Source organism: Vombatus ursinus, unplaced genomic scaffold, assembly GCF_900497805.2.
Source record: "Vombatus ursinus unplaced genomic scaffold, bare-nosed wombat genome assembly UNPS02014946.1, whole genome shotgun sequence".
NCBI lineage: Eukaryota > Metazoa > Chordata > Mammalia > Diprotodontia > Vombatidae > Vombatus > Vombatus ursinus.
The window spans coordinates 1614848-1630068 of record NW_020954724.1 but is presented as its reverse complement, the minus strand read 5'-3'; the positions used below and the strand labels follow the sequence as shown (position 1 = coordinate 1630068).

Below are 15221 nucleotides of genomic sequence, written 5' to 3'. Positions count from 1 at the left end.
CTGTGCAAATGACTACCACGGCTACATAAATTTCTTTCCTGAACGAGTTGTACACCACTAGTTGTCTACTGGACATAACTAAACATCTTCACGTGTCATCTCAAACTCAAAATGTCCAAAGCCCACCAAACAATTCTCCTCGCAAGCTTTCTGGTGTCTTCAGAAGGCTCCATGACTCTTTTACAGTCTTGTCAATTCCACTTTGCTCATATTTTTAAACACAACCCCTTTCCCTCCATTCACAAGTGCACCACCCTGTTTCAAGACAACATTAGCTCTTCCTTGCACTATTACAATACTCTCCTAATTGGTCTCTCAGCTTCCAGTCTTTCCCGTCTTTATTCCATCCTCTATACAGCTGCCAAAATAATCTTCCTAACATAGAGGTCACCAAACTTATTTCCCTGCTCCAAAACCTTCAATGTCTCCTTATTACCCCTAGAATAAAATATAAACTCCTTACCCTGACATTTAAGGATCCATACAGTCAGTTTCCAATCTTCCTTTCTTACTTTATTTAACATTATTCAGTTTTATATACTCTATATATTGAAGACAAATTGGACTATTAGTTATTCCTTAAATTCAACATTCCATCTCCTGTATCTATTAGCACATATGCCTGGAATGAATTCCTCACCATCATTTACCTTGCCTTGCCAGACTCAGCTGGTTTGCTGCCCCCTCCTGAAAGCTTTCTCTGCTCCTCAAACCTGCTCTCAGTTGTCAGTGCTCTGTACTTATCTATGTACAAACTGAATGCTCAGCACTTATTAGTACATTATAGGTATGTAATACACATTTGTTGACCTGAAATCCTCTTAGAGGAAGGTAGGAAGGCGAAAAAGAGAATATTTGGTATGCTCAGAAAGAATTAAAACATCTATACATTTCAAGCTAATGAAATAGTTTATTGTACATAATAAAAGTGGTGTTTCTTAAAAAAAACATTTTCCAGCTCCTGGACATCTGCAGAAGAAGATGAGGAAAGGATTCCACTCTCAAGCAAAGTGAGTGTTAGTTTGGTTGATGAAATCATAATCCATTCCACTCTCTACAGCAAATGCTAATAGTCACCACAGGCTTGAAACTCCTGCAGCAAAGCATCAATAAATGTATTTTTAATATTACAAACATGCTTATTAGCACAGGAAGATGGAAAAATTTAGAATGTTACAGCACACCATATGTACTCCCAGCTTTTCTAATTTACAACCAGTGAAGAGCCACAACATCCAGAGAAAGTATTTTAAAATAGTATATGACTCACCAGTAAGTGACTTTCTAGTCAAATAAATAGGAAAATTTTCATTTTAATGTCACATTGAATTTTAGTACATTTCAATCCAAGGGAAAAAACTGAAACATGATCATAAGTACAGGGTTATATATATTACAATCTGCCTTGTTATAATACATTTGTGGCTGTGTGAGAAAATGTAACTTGAGGGCAGATAGAATCCAGGCTCAATTGAGTAACTGTCACAGGAAAGAAGGCATTAAATACAATTCTGAAGTAAGTATTTTTGTTTAATTTCAAAATCTCAAAATAGCATTAGATCTTGGCCTTGTTTAAAAAAAGTTTAGTTAAACACTAAGCTAGCTAAATAACTATCTTGAAAGGTTTAAACATAATTAATATAGAAAATACTTTCCCTCTAAACTCAATCTTACATACATGGAAGAGGAAAGGGGGAAAGGTAGACAATTTCTTCAGCAGCATATATGGCTAAATCCATCAACCACCTTAAACTAGAAATGGCCATTAAGGACCCCATTAAAAAGAATCTGGCAAATTTCAAAAAAGTTATCTACTTCATAAAAGACATCAATTAAAGGGTTACATCAAGCAAATATAGTTTTCATATACCTTAATTTTTTTCTTAACCAAAAATTAGAGGCATCACCTCTCTTCAGAGTAAGAAACAAAATATTTCTTACCTAATGTGATTTGCAACCCTCTCTGAAAATAAGGAAAACAAAAAATTGAAAAACAAAGATTGATTAGCTAAGCCTCGTGCTCTAACCAAACTACTTAATTACAGTGATTTTCAATGGCAAAAGCCCACGCTACATGGGCAACTTGACAGTTTTGAATACTTCTGTAATATTTTTATACATGGACACTAAAATGATCCAGTCATGCAGTGTTCATCTTAAGCATTCTGCATCTCCTTCCCAATTTTGTAACTAAGGATTTTATTCCAGTCAATCTTAGTGCGTGTAACTGGTAACTGTCGACGTAAGGCTTTGAAAGTAGTGTCCGACATAGTCTGATAATTCTCACTGATGGCAGTCTATTAAAAACAGAAAAGAGTTAAGAGTTATAAAGGAAAATAAAAGGAACAGAACAGTCTACAAAACAGATGGTTTTTTCAGAAAAACACTTGTGTTGTTCATATGTCAGCATATTGTTTCATTGCTCCTAAGTGGTTGAATTAAAATACCAAAATGTTTTAAAAATTGATAGAATGAAAATAACACATTACAAAACAGTTAAAGAAGCAAAAGAAAAGTATGTTCCTATTTTGAATAATAAATTTATGGAAAAACAGATAATATTCCTGGTTCTAAGTCTGTATACAAGTAGTTTAAAATTTCATTCCTGAAAAGGATTTTAAATTTTTGTCTGCATATAATCAAATACTTCTAAGTTATAAACTAAAAGTTTAAGTTCAACAACATTGTCTGGACATTGATCAGTTACTGTAAAAAGTGGGGTACAAATTTAGTCTGAATGGTTTGGAGAATTGTCTATTTTCCATAAGCAGACTTCCAAAATTAAAATAATTTGGTTATCTTGAAAGAGAATAACTTAAATTTTATGGTTTCTTTTGAACTACAAATCAGGATGGATTAAAAAGGTAACACTTTTTTTTTACTTTGAAAATAATATTTTAGTCTCAAGGAATAACCATTTATTAAGTATGTATACTATGTGTCTGGCACCATGCTAGGTGTTAGAAATATAAATTCAAAGAATGAAAACAATCCTTATGAATAAGGATCTTAAATTAGTATCAGAATTATCTGGTATCTATTTTTTGAGTAGATAGGTACGTAAATTTGCCTATACATCTGAAAAAGGTATCCACTTACAACAAGCAATTTAGAACTGGAAATTAAACTGGGTTTCAATACCACTTCCCATTCCCCCACATCCCTAATTTTTTTTAATCTTAACCTGTGAGTTTGTTAATGTAAAGAACTCCTGATAGAGCATCTCCCCAGATTCAGATCAGCCCCTTCTTTGCAACTTACAGGGCCAGGGCCTCTGGCCCTGAGTGGTTAAGTAACTTCCCTATAGTCACAAAATTAAAGTGTGTCAGAGGCCTGTCTTAGAACACAAGTTTTTCTGACTCCTAGTCTGTCCCCTTAACCACTATGTTACGTAGGCTGTCATATTCAATGTCCTTACCCAACAGTAAGTATAAGGTATTAAGCTATATTGAAAATCATACCTGATACTCATTTTCTGCCGCTTCTACAATCTTTATAAATTCTTTTGCTGTTTGGACTTCATTCTAAGAAAAACAAATAATAAAGTAAGCCTTAAAAATCAACCATTTACATTTGAAGATGAGTTAAAATATTTGACGATAGTTAATAAGAAGAGCACATGACTCAACAAACCATCCTGTTGGACATTTGTTCACACACAAGCAACCAGATCAGCTTTAAGCTCTCTCTCCCTCCTCTGAAATCCCAGAGCACTTTGTTCTCTTATTACACTTCCAGAAGTAGAATTATTTGTTAATAGATTTTACTTGCCCTACCAAAATAAATGGCATGAGGGCAGTGATTATTCCTTCTTTGTTATCTTCCAAGAAACTTTGCACAAAAAGTATACTCAACAAACAGTTGTTAAAAGAATGAATAGTACAGAGAAAGAGGTAATATCGCTGGCTGATTTGCATTAGGAAATATTTTTAGAAGGCTATATAATGATCATGACACAGATGCTTATATGTAACTTGAGTTAAGTTTTACTGATGAAGAGGCATTAGAAAACAAAGCAAAATCATTTAAATATACAGTACAACTTAATATTAAATATTAATATAAATTCTATAATTTGGTTAATTCAACACAATGAAATATAAAAAAGGCATTTTCTTTTCATAAAATGAAGTTAACTACTCTTGACCATTACACTGTGAGTTTCTTGAGAGCAGTGACTGTTTTTTCCTTCCTTTCTTTGGTCTGCAGTGCTTAGCATTGGGTCTGGCATAGAGTAGTCACTTAATAAAAATTTGTTGACTTTAACTTACTGACTTTCACATAAAAGTGTTTTCTTTTATCCAATAAAAATCCAACTAAACTCTTTTGGAAATTATGTACAAAATAAAGCGCAAAACCAAGTATCAGACTAGTGAAGTATAGAGAAGCTTATCACCATAAAGGTGGTCCTCAGTCCTGAGCAGCCCTTTAGAAAATGGTGAAGACTGTGAAGAATGGCAGATGGTGCTAAGATCACACTGTTTACAAATAGTTAACTTAGTACTACTCTAACTGTGCAGTTTTTGCAAAAATCTTACTATACTAGGAAAGGAAACAGAACTACCTGATCACTGACATTATTGTTATAAATGAAGTTAGAATACACAAAGAAATTACAATTAAATGTAGAGGGTTTATGGGTTGGTTTTCCTTTATGAGGCAAATAAAGGAGTTAATAGATTTCTTTTTATTGTGTACCCCAAGACAATAAGCCACAACATTTCATGGGTCAGCACTTGCCCACCTCACTTTTCATTTTCAGCACCTAAAATGATTATAAGCAAGACTATTATGAAGATCACTTAAACTTATACAACAAAATTTCTAGCAGAGGCTGATAAGCAGAGGAATTTCATAGAAAACCTGACAAGACCCTCTAAATATATAAAGGCTGGCAAAGGGAACAGTGATAACTGTTAAAAATATGGTTCAAAATTTCTGTATTATGATATAAAACATTTTTAGATTATTCAGAAGGATGAGAAGATACTGTGTGCAGTTATAGTAGTCCCAACCTGACCTATTTAAACATAATGTTAACAATGAAAAATGGGAAATGGATAAAAATAAAAGGTTAGCTACAATTTTCACCATTTCTGAGAGGTTTAATCAATGAAAAGTCAGTCACAACAATGAAGAGGCCAAAATATCCAGAGAATCCCCTTCAACCAGTGAAACAATTAATATCTTTCCTAAATAGTCACTCTGCCAAGTGGCAAAGGGTAACTAACATCCACTGAGAGTACAAGCACACTTGCAAAACATTAGAGGGAAATGACAGAAAAATTGGGTAATTTTACCTTACAAAACAGTGAAAAACAATAGAACAGAAAATGAAGACAGAAGAATGCCTAACTAAGCCAAATCATCTAAAGATCACTCATAGATAGAAATTGATGAACAAAAAAACAGCAGTACCATGGAACAGGATTACTAGTGTTTCTTTCAAAATCTATTCTTATAAAAATAACATTAAATGACCGTTTTCAGATTTTATTATTCTATCTAATAAACTATGTGATGACATGGAAATGGCACTTAAGATGATAACATCATGAGAGAAGCTAGACTTAGTTGAGGTTCTCATCTCTTCTTTCCTGGACTATGGCAATAACCTCCTTGCCTCAAGTCTCTTTCCCTTCTGATTTGTCCTCCACATAGCTGCCAAACTGATAATCTAAAGTAAAGATCTGACCATGTCACTATTCCTGATAAAGGAGATTCAATGGCTCCCTAGTACCACAGGTGGACAGTGAGGATGAGACAACATATATAATGCACTGTACAAACCTTAGAAGTCCTATATAAATGTAGCTATATACTATAAATTAAGGCATAAAACAGGGAGGAAGACACTCAAAGATATTCACTTATTGTATACAAAAGTGTTCATCTTTTGTCAAAGACAATGTCTTGCCTAGGGTGCAAACGGAAGTGGGTAGAATACCTATAGATTATATAGTTCTGCAGATGCTTCTATTTATGGATGATACTGTGTTAATTACATTCAGAATATTCCAGTACAGCAGCAGAAAGAGCTCACAATTATAGAGCTTTAAGCTTTGCAATAAGATATGGAACTATTCAAAAGAGATTGCCCTAATGATCCATATAGGAAAAAATGAATGGATGTAAAATGCACTTATCTAGATATGCAGCTGGAAGCCTTGTCCACTGAGTCAATATATCAACATATATATTGATAAGAATTAGACAGATAATAATCTGGGTCCCAAAATGACTATAAGGAAAAATGCGTACTAGACTACATTTGTGAAATTAGGCTGTACTTTCAATTATCTCATGCTGCTGCCTGACATAAAAGTCCATCTTTTTTACTACCGAGATTCTCCCAGTGATGCAGTTTGATTGTGAATATTCGACCAGCACAATATTTTAAGACTAAAAATTGAAAGTGACCCGAAGGGCAATGGAGAGCTGCTCAGTGAGCGTAAGTAAGCTATGGTATGTTTCCAACACGACAAATAACAAGAAGAAACATAAGGGTTACAAGTACTAGAGAGAAGAGTTAGCCTAACTTTCTGTACACTGCACAAAATATACAGAGAGAGGAAGGTCTTTAGTATGTTAGGGAGATCTAAAGGTCTGTTGGGAGAACATGGACAAAAATCACCCAGGATGAGAAAACACAAATAGAGTATGAACTGTACAATGAAGGGATTACCTATGCTTGAGGCTATATAAAAGCAGAGGGGCAAGCCACGCCCAGAGAGACTTTGTCAACTCCTGACATATACTAACAAGATCATTGATCCATTAAGTTTTAAAATATTACTACTTACAGACACTGTTAGAGATTCTTGTATGTCTTTATGGCTCACTAGCTGAACATTACCATCTTCATAATAGTGAACCTATTCAAAGAAATTAGAGGATTGGCATTATAGTACCATCAAGACAGGAAGAGTTTGTAACATAAACAGCACTTTACAATGAACTTAAAAAAAATACAACTCTCTGAAAATTTTCTAATAATGTTCTATGAACTTCAAACATTTCACTAAGAGCCAGAGGAATTTAAAATGCCAAAAGTCAATTAGCAAAACACTCACAATGAGTTGTAAAATATTCTATAACTGAAAAACTATGGAAAACTATTCAAGGCATGTATTATAATCTAAGGAGCAGTGGGATGGGGGTCTGATCTGTATGGTAGTCTCAGTTCCAGAATTATCTGTGTGATGCTGGGAAGGTGACTTCAGTTCTCTAAGTTTCCTATATATACAATTAGGGAGGATACTGGGTCAGGTGATCTTTGAAGTCCAACCCTACATGTGCCATCCTAAATCTTATGATCCTACCACAAATACATGAAAAGCAGAAAACAAATGGTAGTTTTTAATTCTATGGGTTTTAGAGTTTGTCAGCTATACCCAAAACAAAGGACTGACAACAAACTGTTAAATGTAAAAAAAAATATAAGTAGCTAAGAATGTACATTATTTTCAAACTTGGAAAATGAGGCAAGGCCTATAAAACTCCTGCCCATGGCTGAACCAGATTAAAGTATAACTGGCAAATGTTTAACCAAATAAATGCAAAGAAAACAGAACATATGCAATGTTCACTTGTGGTTTTCTAAGTCAATATGCTGCCCATTAGATTGTTTCTATTTGCGTTTGACACTAGAGACCTATCCCTAATAAGATTAGTATAAAGGTTTCTTCACTTTGTAGAAAACTGAATATACGGATTTTTAACTGTTATCTTAGCTAATTAACAGTAAACCTACCTGAATTTTCAAGATACCAACCACCTGCGTGGTAGAAGGAGTAACTGTAAACTTCCACTCCGATCTCCAACGACCATTCCTTAAAAATAAAAACAGTAGCTGTAAATAAGGTATGGAAAATAACTGAATAAACTATGTTTCAAATACTAATTTCACGCTAAAAAGAGGATGTGTACATATGTATAGGGAGAATATACATATTCGTGTGAGACTAGAATGATGCTATGATATTAGAAAACATGGTTCATGGGGCACCTAGTTGGCACACTGGATAAAGTACTGGGCTTGGAATTAGGAAGACTCATCTTCCTGAGTTCAAATCTGGCCTTAGACACTAGCTGTGTGTCCGTGGACAAGTCACTTAACCCTGTTTACCAAGGTTCCCATCTATAAAATGAGGTGGAGAAGCAAATGGCAAACCACCCAGTATTTATGTCAAGAAAACATCAAATGGGGTCATGAAGAATCAGACATGACCGAAACAACATCACACCAACAGTACACGCAGCCTTAATCTCAGTAATGCTGTGCCCAACTAATCAAAGACTAATATGCCCAACCGGCAAATATCACAATTCTACTTCTTAAGGTTACCAATAAATGGCTTCTTCTCAGTCTTTATCCTTCCAGTCCTCATCCTGATCCTTGTAGGTCATTTGACATAGTTGATTACTCCCTCCTCCTAAATATTCTCTTCTCCCTGGATTTTTGTGACATTCTTTTCTCCTGGTTCTTTTCCCACCTGTCTGGCTACTCCTTCCTACTATGTTTTGTTGAATATCATTCACTTCTCATGCTCTGTGTACCCCAAAGTTCTGTACAGGGATCTCTTCTCTTTCTACACTGTTCTTTAGTGATCTTATCAGCTCCCATGCAGTCAATTATCATCTTTATGCAGATGACTCCCCAATTAATAAGAGATGTATCCCTATTCTCTTTCCCCTGAACTCTAGTCATGAACTGCAAATTTTGTAGGCATCTATAACTCAGCATGTCCAAAATACAACACATTATCTTTTCCCCAAAACCATCACCCTTTCCACACTTCCCTGTTCCTTTTTTTGGTTTTGTTTTGTTTGATGAGGAAATTGGATTTAAGTGACTTGCCCAGAGTCACACAGCTAGTGAGTGTTATGTGTCTGAGGCCAGATTTGAACTCTGGTCCTCCTGACTTCAGGGCCAGTGCTCTATCCACTGAGCCACCTAGCTGCCTCACTTTTCTGTTTCACTGAGGGCACCACCATCCTTTTAGCCAGTCAGATTAATAATCTGACTTTACTTCTCCCTTATCCAATAAGCTTCAAATTCTGTCATTTCTACCTTTCTACCTACAGCTCATGCTCTCATTATCTCTTGCCTAGATTACTGCAACAAAACTACTATGTGACCTCCCTCCCTGCTTTACGTGTTTTCCCTCTTCAATCCAACTTTCACTTAGCTACCAAAATACAAGTATGACCATGTCTTCCCTGATCAAGGATATCTAAGGTCTCCAGGTTTCCTTTTATAATTCTCAGCTTCCTTCAAGGTTCAGCTCATGTGCCTCCTATACAAGGCCTATTCAGATCTCTCCTTCCTTGACACTGGCCTTATCCACCAAATTCCTTTGGATAAATTTTATATTTACTTCATGATACACAGATATATATCTATATATCTATATCTATAAAATAGATAGATATATAAATAAATAGATATAGATATAGATAGATAGTTTTCCCCAATAAGTAAACTCCTTGAGGGCAGAGATTAGCACAAATATAGTGTTTGGCCTATAATGTAATAAGTATCTGATAAACACTTCTCAAATAAATAAAAAAAGCTCATTCATTTCAAAATCTGCAATGAGACTACAGGAGTAATACTAGTACATTTATGTAGCACTTTAAGATTTACAAGTGTTTCCCTCATAACAATCCTAGTTCATGCAGGTATTGGGAGTATTACAAGGCCCATTTTACAGATGAGGAAACTAAAGTTCAGAGAGGTGAACTGAATTGGAGTCAAAAAATAAGTGTCTAAAAAGAAGGGTACAAATCCAGAGCCCTTGATGACAAGTGCAATCTTCTTTTGATTACACTATGAATTAACCAAAAAATATGAGCTGTGTAATAATGATTTTTACCTAAGTGTATCAGGCCTATACATTTAAAAAATGTAAACTATATTAAAATATCTTATTAAAAAGGTATAACTAGGCTTTGAGGCTGAATGGCAGAGTTATCCAATTTAATTCACATATTTTCCAATTTAGTATATTCTATTGGTGTTGGCTCTGGGCAAAGCGCATGCTAGAAACTGGTAATACAGAGATCAATGTGCTGTAGACCTAAATCACAAGGACTGCATGCTAAAGGAATGGAATATGGAAGAAAGACATGTGCAAATAATTATGACAACAAGAAAAGCTGCTATTCATCTGAAGCATGTGAGACATATTTGACTCTTTCATGACCTGGTGCCCAAGGAGATGTCAGTCTAAGCATACCATTAAACAACCCAACCCTCCTAAGGAAATGTCCTTTTGGAATCAAAGATCTGAGAAGAGAGGCCAGCAACTCAGAAAAGAAAAGTTAAAAAAGAAAGTTTTCCTCATCTTATACTACATCTCTTGATTTTTCTAGAAAACCTTTCCCTGAAACTAAGAAATAGACACTACCTTACAATTTCTTCCCCAGTACCATCATCTTACAATGCATATAACAGAAACAGTAATTGTTCTGGAATTAAAAATTTGATGTTTCCTAGATTTTTTTTTTATCTTGGAAAAAAAAAATGGCTATGTCTCTCTCTCCTCCTAGTATAATATCCATTTGGAGATAGTTCTCTCTAAATATACCCAACCACTTATTATTCCCTTTCCCTGAAGGCATTGCCTATAACCTTTTATTTTTCTGGCTATCATTACATAATAATGCTATCATACACACATATGCACACACACATATATATATCTTTATATCTCTATCTCCTTACCTATCTATTCATTCATCTATCTATCCACTCTTTCTGGTTAGTTAAGTTGAATTTTATACCATACTTGGATTGCTATTAGTCACTTTTACTAATAAAAAGTATGGTCAAGGACTAAGGCAGTCAATGCAGAGGATTCAAACAATTTCTCCCTCAGTAAACGTTAAAGACATAACTTGAACTTACCAAAAGTTTTTTGCTTGAAATTGATGACTTTCTATGCATGCAATAATGGTTTGTTGTCCATCTATAGTTTTACCATAAACCTTTGTTGCAAAGAAAATACGTGCAAGTCTCAGTTTAGGACAATAGAATATCAGTCACTAAGCAATTATTAAATTATTCAGAGAATGCATAATACACTGGTGGCTACATATTAAATAAAGGAAATTATTATTCACATGTGGTAGACAACAGAAAACACATTCCTCAAAGTAGATCTTTTGACTTATTCAATAAATGCTTGTGAAAACAAAATACTGTAAAAAGCACAATAACTCTATCCATTCAATCAAATTCATAGAGATCTGCCCAAAAAAGCTGTAAGCAAGTACAAAAATGGTAATTTAAAAAAAGTCACATAAAAACAAAACAAAACAAAACAAAAAATGGGGCAGCTAGGTGGCACAGTGGATAGAGCTCCAGCCTTGGAGTCAGGAGGACCTGAGTTCAAATCTGGCCTCAGACACTTGACACTCACTAGCTGTGTGACCATGGGCAAGTCACTTAACCCCACTGCCTAGCCAAAAAAAAAAAAACAAAATAAAAAAATGTCACAGACCACACTTGATCTTAATTAGAATGAATAGCTTGAGAAACAATAAATACAGTAATTATTTTAAAAGTCTTTATAGGAAGACATGACTAAATAAGTATGCTTTTCAGGTAGAAATAGCACCATTTTTGTATTCCAGCTAGCTCAATAGCCTTTTATCTTCATAGGTTTCTCTTTTGTATACCACAGAGCCTGGAACATGGTAGGTACTTAAAAAATACTTGTTGAACTGAATTTCTCAGCAAATAAGTAAGAACGATTTGGAATATGTACTTAATGGATGGTGATGGAAAGTAACAAACATATACAATTTCAACTGTTATGAAAAATTATACATTTCATTAGGTCATGCATTTCAAGGCCCAATTTTAAAAATCAATAAAAAGTTCATCATGCTACTGTCACTTATGAAAAAATTATTTAAAGATTATTTTGTCTATTGTTTACTTACTGTGCAGACCCCATTAGGGTAATGTTCCTTTACATAGGCTCTCATAGCAGTTTCCACTGAATGTCTCCAAGATTCAATGGCATTTTCACCTTCGTAGGGCCTGGGGTCAGTAGCTTCCTTTCTTAAATGATCAAATTTGAAAGAGACCCTATTTTTGGGATCCAGAAATTTTCCATTTCCTAAATCACCATGCTCTGTTATTAATACCTTCAATAAAAGAATAAATTTTGAAAAAAATGTATTATTTCATATTTGAACATATCTTTAGTTAACTATTTTCATGAAAGCCAAACCTACACAATTTTATACTGAAAACTTTAAAATGAGGTCCACCAGCTGAGTTGACAAATGAGTATTTTAAAAAATAAAGGCTGCTCAGATATTACTACTTGTTGTCAAAAGAAATACAAACTCAAAAGGGAAACAGGCAGAAAAGAGAAGGTTAAGAGGGAGGATAATACTGAGGAGGAAACAATAATAATCCAAACAGGTTTCCTGATCCTGAAGGGAAGACTAAGGGAAGAGAAAGGAGGAGAGTAGAAAAGCAAAGAAGAGGAACTTAAAAGAGAGTACTTTAGATTCCCCCTTAAACAACAGGGAAATATCTGGACAAATCATCATATAAACGACATGGTATACTATTACACCATAAAGAAATGAAGACAGACAATTTGAGAGAATTCTGAGTTGTACAAATGACACTGAGTGAAGTGAGTAAAACCAGAAGAACAATTATACAGACAGCAACATTACAAACAAAACAAAACAAAACAACTTTGAAAGACATAGGAACACTTATCAATCCTGTGGACACAGGATGAAAAATGTTTCCCGTCTCTTTCTAGAATGTAAAAATGTTTTCCTGTCTCGGAGACAGATGACAGGTTAAAAAAAAAAGGCATACATTTTTGTGGCCAAAACATGGTCAGTGGATTTGTTTTAATTGTCTATGATTATTTCTAAAAAGGAATTTTTTTAACCCTTCCACCCCAAGTTTTAATAGAGGTGGAGAGGGGAAGGTTAGTAATAGTGATATCAAAAAAGGAAGCTATTGAAAATGCACAAAAGAGAACAGAAGGAATCTAAGAAGGAAGCACAAATAAGCAGGGTAGGTTTCAAAAGCACTCTATATAACACACACACACTTTCTATTTCATACTGCTTGCTTTTTAAAAATATATTTTAATATAAATATTGTAAATATTTAATAAAAACATTAATTAGATATGGATATTTATGGCATCACCCTCTTTTGGGGTTCTGCTGTGTGTAACAAAATGCTCTTTGGTATTTTAAGTTCAGACTAATGTTTTTAATTCAATCATTTTATAGCATCAATGATAGCATAGAACATTAGAGCAATTAAATTCTTTAAGAAAAATAGTTCAAATTTTTCAAAGACTATGCCCTTCCAAATAAGTAATCCTGAAACACCACATATTAAGCTAAGTATTGTTACTATTATGCCTTTATAAACAGTATAAATGAACTATTATTATCATACCTGTTCTTCATAGCCTTCAATTTTTACTGGAGTAAACTGGTCCAAGTTATACTGTGCAAATGCACTAAAAATGGAAAAAGGCAAATCACTTGAGTTCATTCCATTTATTTTTTCAGATTAAATGCAATAAATAATGCATTCTTATATTCCACACAGAAAAAGAACTAAAGTTAACATTAAAAGCTATTAGTAGTTTTAAATGATACTATTTCCAAATACACTGTTATCTTGAAGTTTACTGATTTTTTTAACCTGAAATTTTTTCATTAAGACTTAAAATAAGTCTTTTAATAAAAAACACAAATTTAGATAACTTGCTTCTTATCCGTTTAAAGACCTAAAAGAAAAAGGGTCATTTTCTGTAAAAACTGCATTTTCCATTAAAATGTAAGCATGAAATCTAGGTCCTCTGATTGGTTCTGTGACTTTGAGACAGAATGAGACTGGTACTGACTGATGCTCACTCAAGACCAGAATAGTTATCCCTAGAGTGGCAGCCTCTCCTTGGAGAGTTCTTGTCATTTCCCTGGAGGAAACCATCTGTCTCTGCAGAACCAGGCTTCTCTACAAACAGTTCCCAAAGCTGTTCTGATTAGCCCAATCTTGCATGGAGTCAGATGAATTAGGCTGGTACAGTCCCCAGCTGCCTGGCATGGGAATCATTAGTGTCTATGTCTATTCTCAGGCTCAGTTTGGGTGGCATTTAATCCAGTCCAGTGTGGGACACTGGAACTCATCCTGGGGCTGGGTGGAAACAAAGCTGTGAGCATGGAGGTGGTTTAAGGCCCCAAGATGTGAGTGTCAATAACCTTTCTGTCTCTAGCCACCAATGGCCAGAGGGAGAACCAAGCCTCTTTGTCATTCCTTTAAGGAAGCAGTAAATAAAACTTGAATTAAGAAAAAAAAGTTGAGATATTACAAACATATTATATTGACACAAGTAAAATATAAACTGTTATATTGTATCTAAAAATCTGGGAAACTTTATTAGGCCTTAGTCAAATGTCAAGGCATGTTTTTGCAGTTACTTTATGAAGTTAAACAATATTTATTCTAATCATTCTGCTGCTGGTCACAACATTTTAGAACTCCTCTTGAAAATGTTTGGCGAACCTGTAGCATACAACTTTTGTCCTTTTAAGGTGGATTTGACTTTTAGAAAAAAAGATGGGATATTCAAAGTTACATCTGATAAATAAGGTGGGTGATTTAATATTTGCAGTCAAAAACTAACAGAATGCTCTGTGATCTAATGCACTATCATGAGGAAGCAGCAAACTTTTTCCCTGTCTGCATCAACTCTGGTTCTCTCATATGCTTTTTACTAATGAATCAGACAGTGATTGATCTTATGAGTTAAATTTTACACAATTAATACTAACGTTAAAGCAACAAATAAACATTTTATTCATATGATTTTGATATGCACATTCTTGGGTCCCAGAGTAATTATTTTGCTCAAAAATATCCTTCTCCACCTTTCTTGTAAAAATCTAAACAAATTAAGTCTTTCATGTTTCTGTTCACTCAAAATGTGTGATATATTTTCATAGAAACTTAACTAAACATTCTTTTAGAATGAATATCTATTGGAATTTGACTGTTAAGTCATTCTTATAGTTGGACATTTTGAATGTACAAATCTCTCAGTACCTTTGCAGGATATTTTGATTTGTTCTGTGTGATTGAATGATTGCTTTGCATACAATCAAAGATATCTCTGCTACCTTCTTTAAATCTTTTGTGTCAGTTAAAAATCTTACTC

At 34.2% G+C, this 15221-nt stretch overlaps 1 protein-coding gene across 1 annotated transcript in view; it reads right to left on the bottom strand.

Annotated features, from left to right (window-relative positions):
* Positions 1-886: 886 nt before the first annotated feature.
* CAPZA2 (capping actin protein of muscle Z-line subunit alpha 2) overlaps positions 887-15221 on the bottom strand; it is a 48628-nt gene continuing 34293 nt past the window's right edge. Inside the window, exons 4-10 of the mRNA XM_027845009.1 lie at positions 13457-13520; positions 11953-12159; positions 10913-10992; positions 7754-7832; positions 6804-6875; positions 3462-3524; positions 887-2297 (exon numbers count right to left, since the gene is read on the bottom strand). Of these exons, the coding sequence (XP_027700810.1) occupies positions 2157-2297; positions 3462-3524; positions 6804-6875; positions 7754-7832; positions 10913-10992; positions 11953-12159; positions 13457-13520 (706 nt within the window). The 3' untranslated portion in view covers positions 887-2156. The remainder of the gene's footprint in view (positions 2298-3461; positions 3525-6803; positions 6876-7753; positions 7833-10912; positions 10993-11952; positions 12160-13456; positions 13521-15221) is intronic.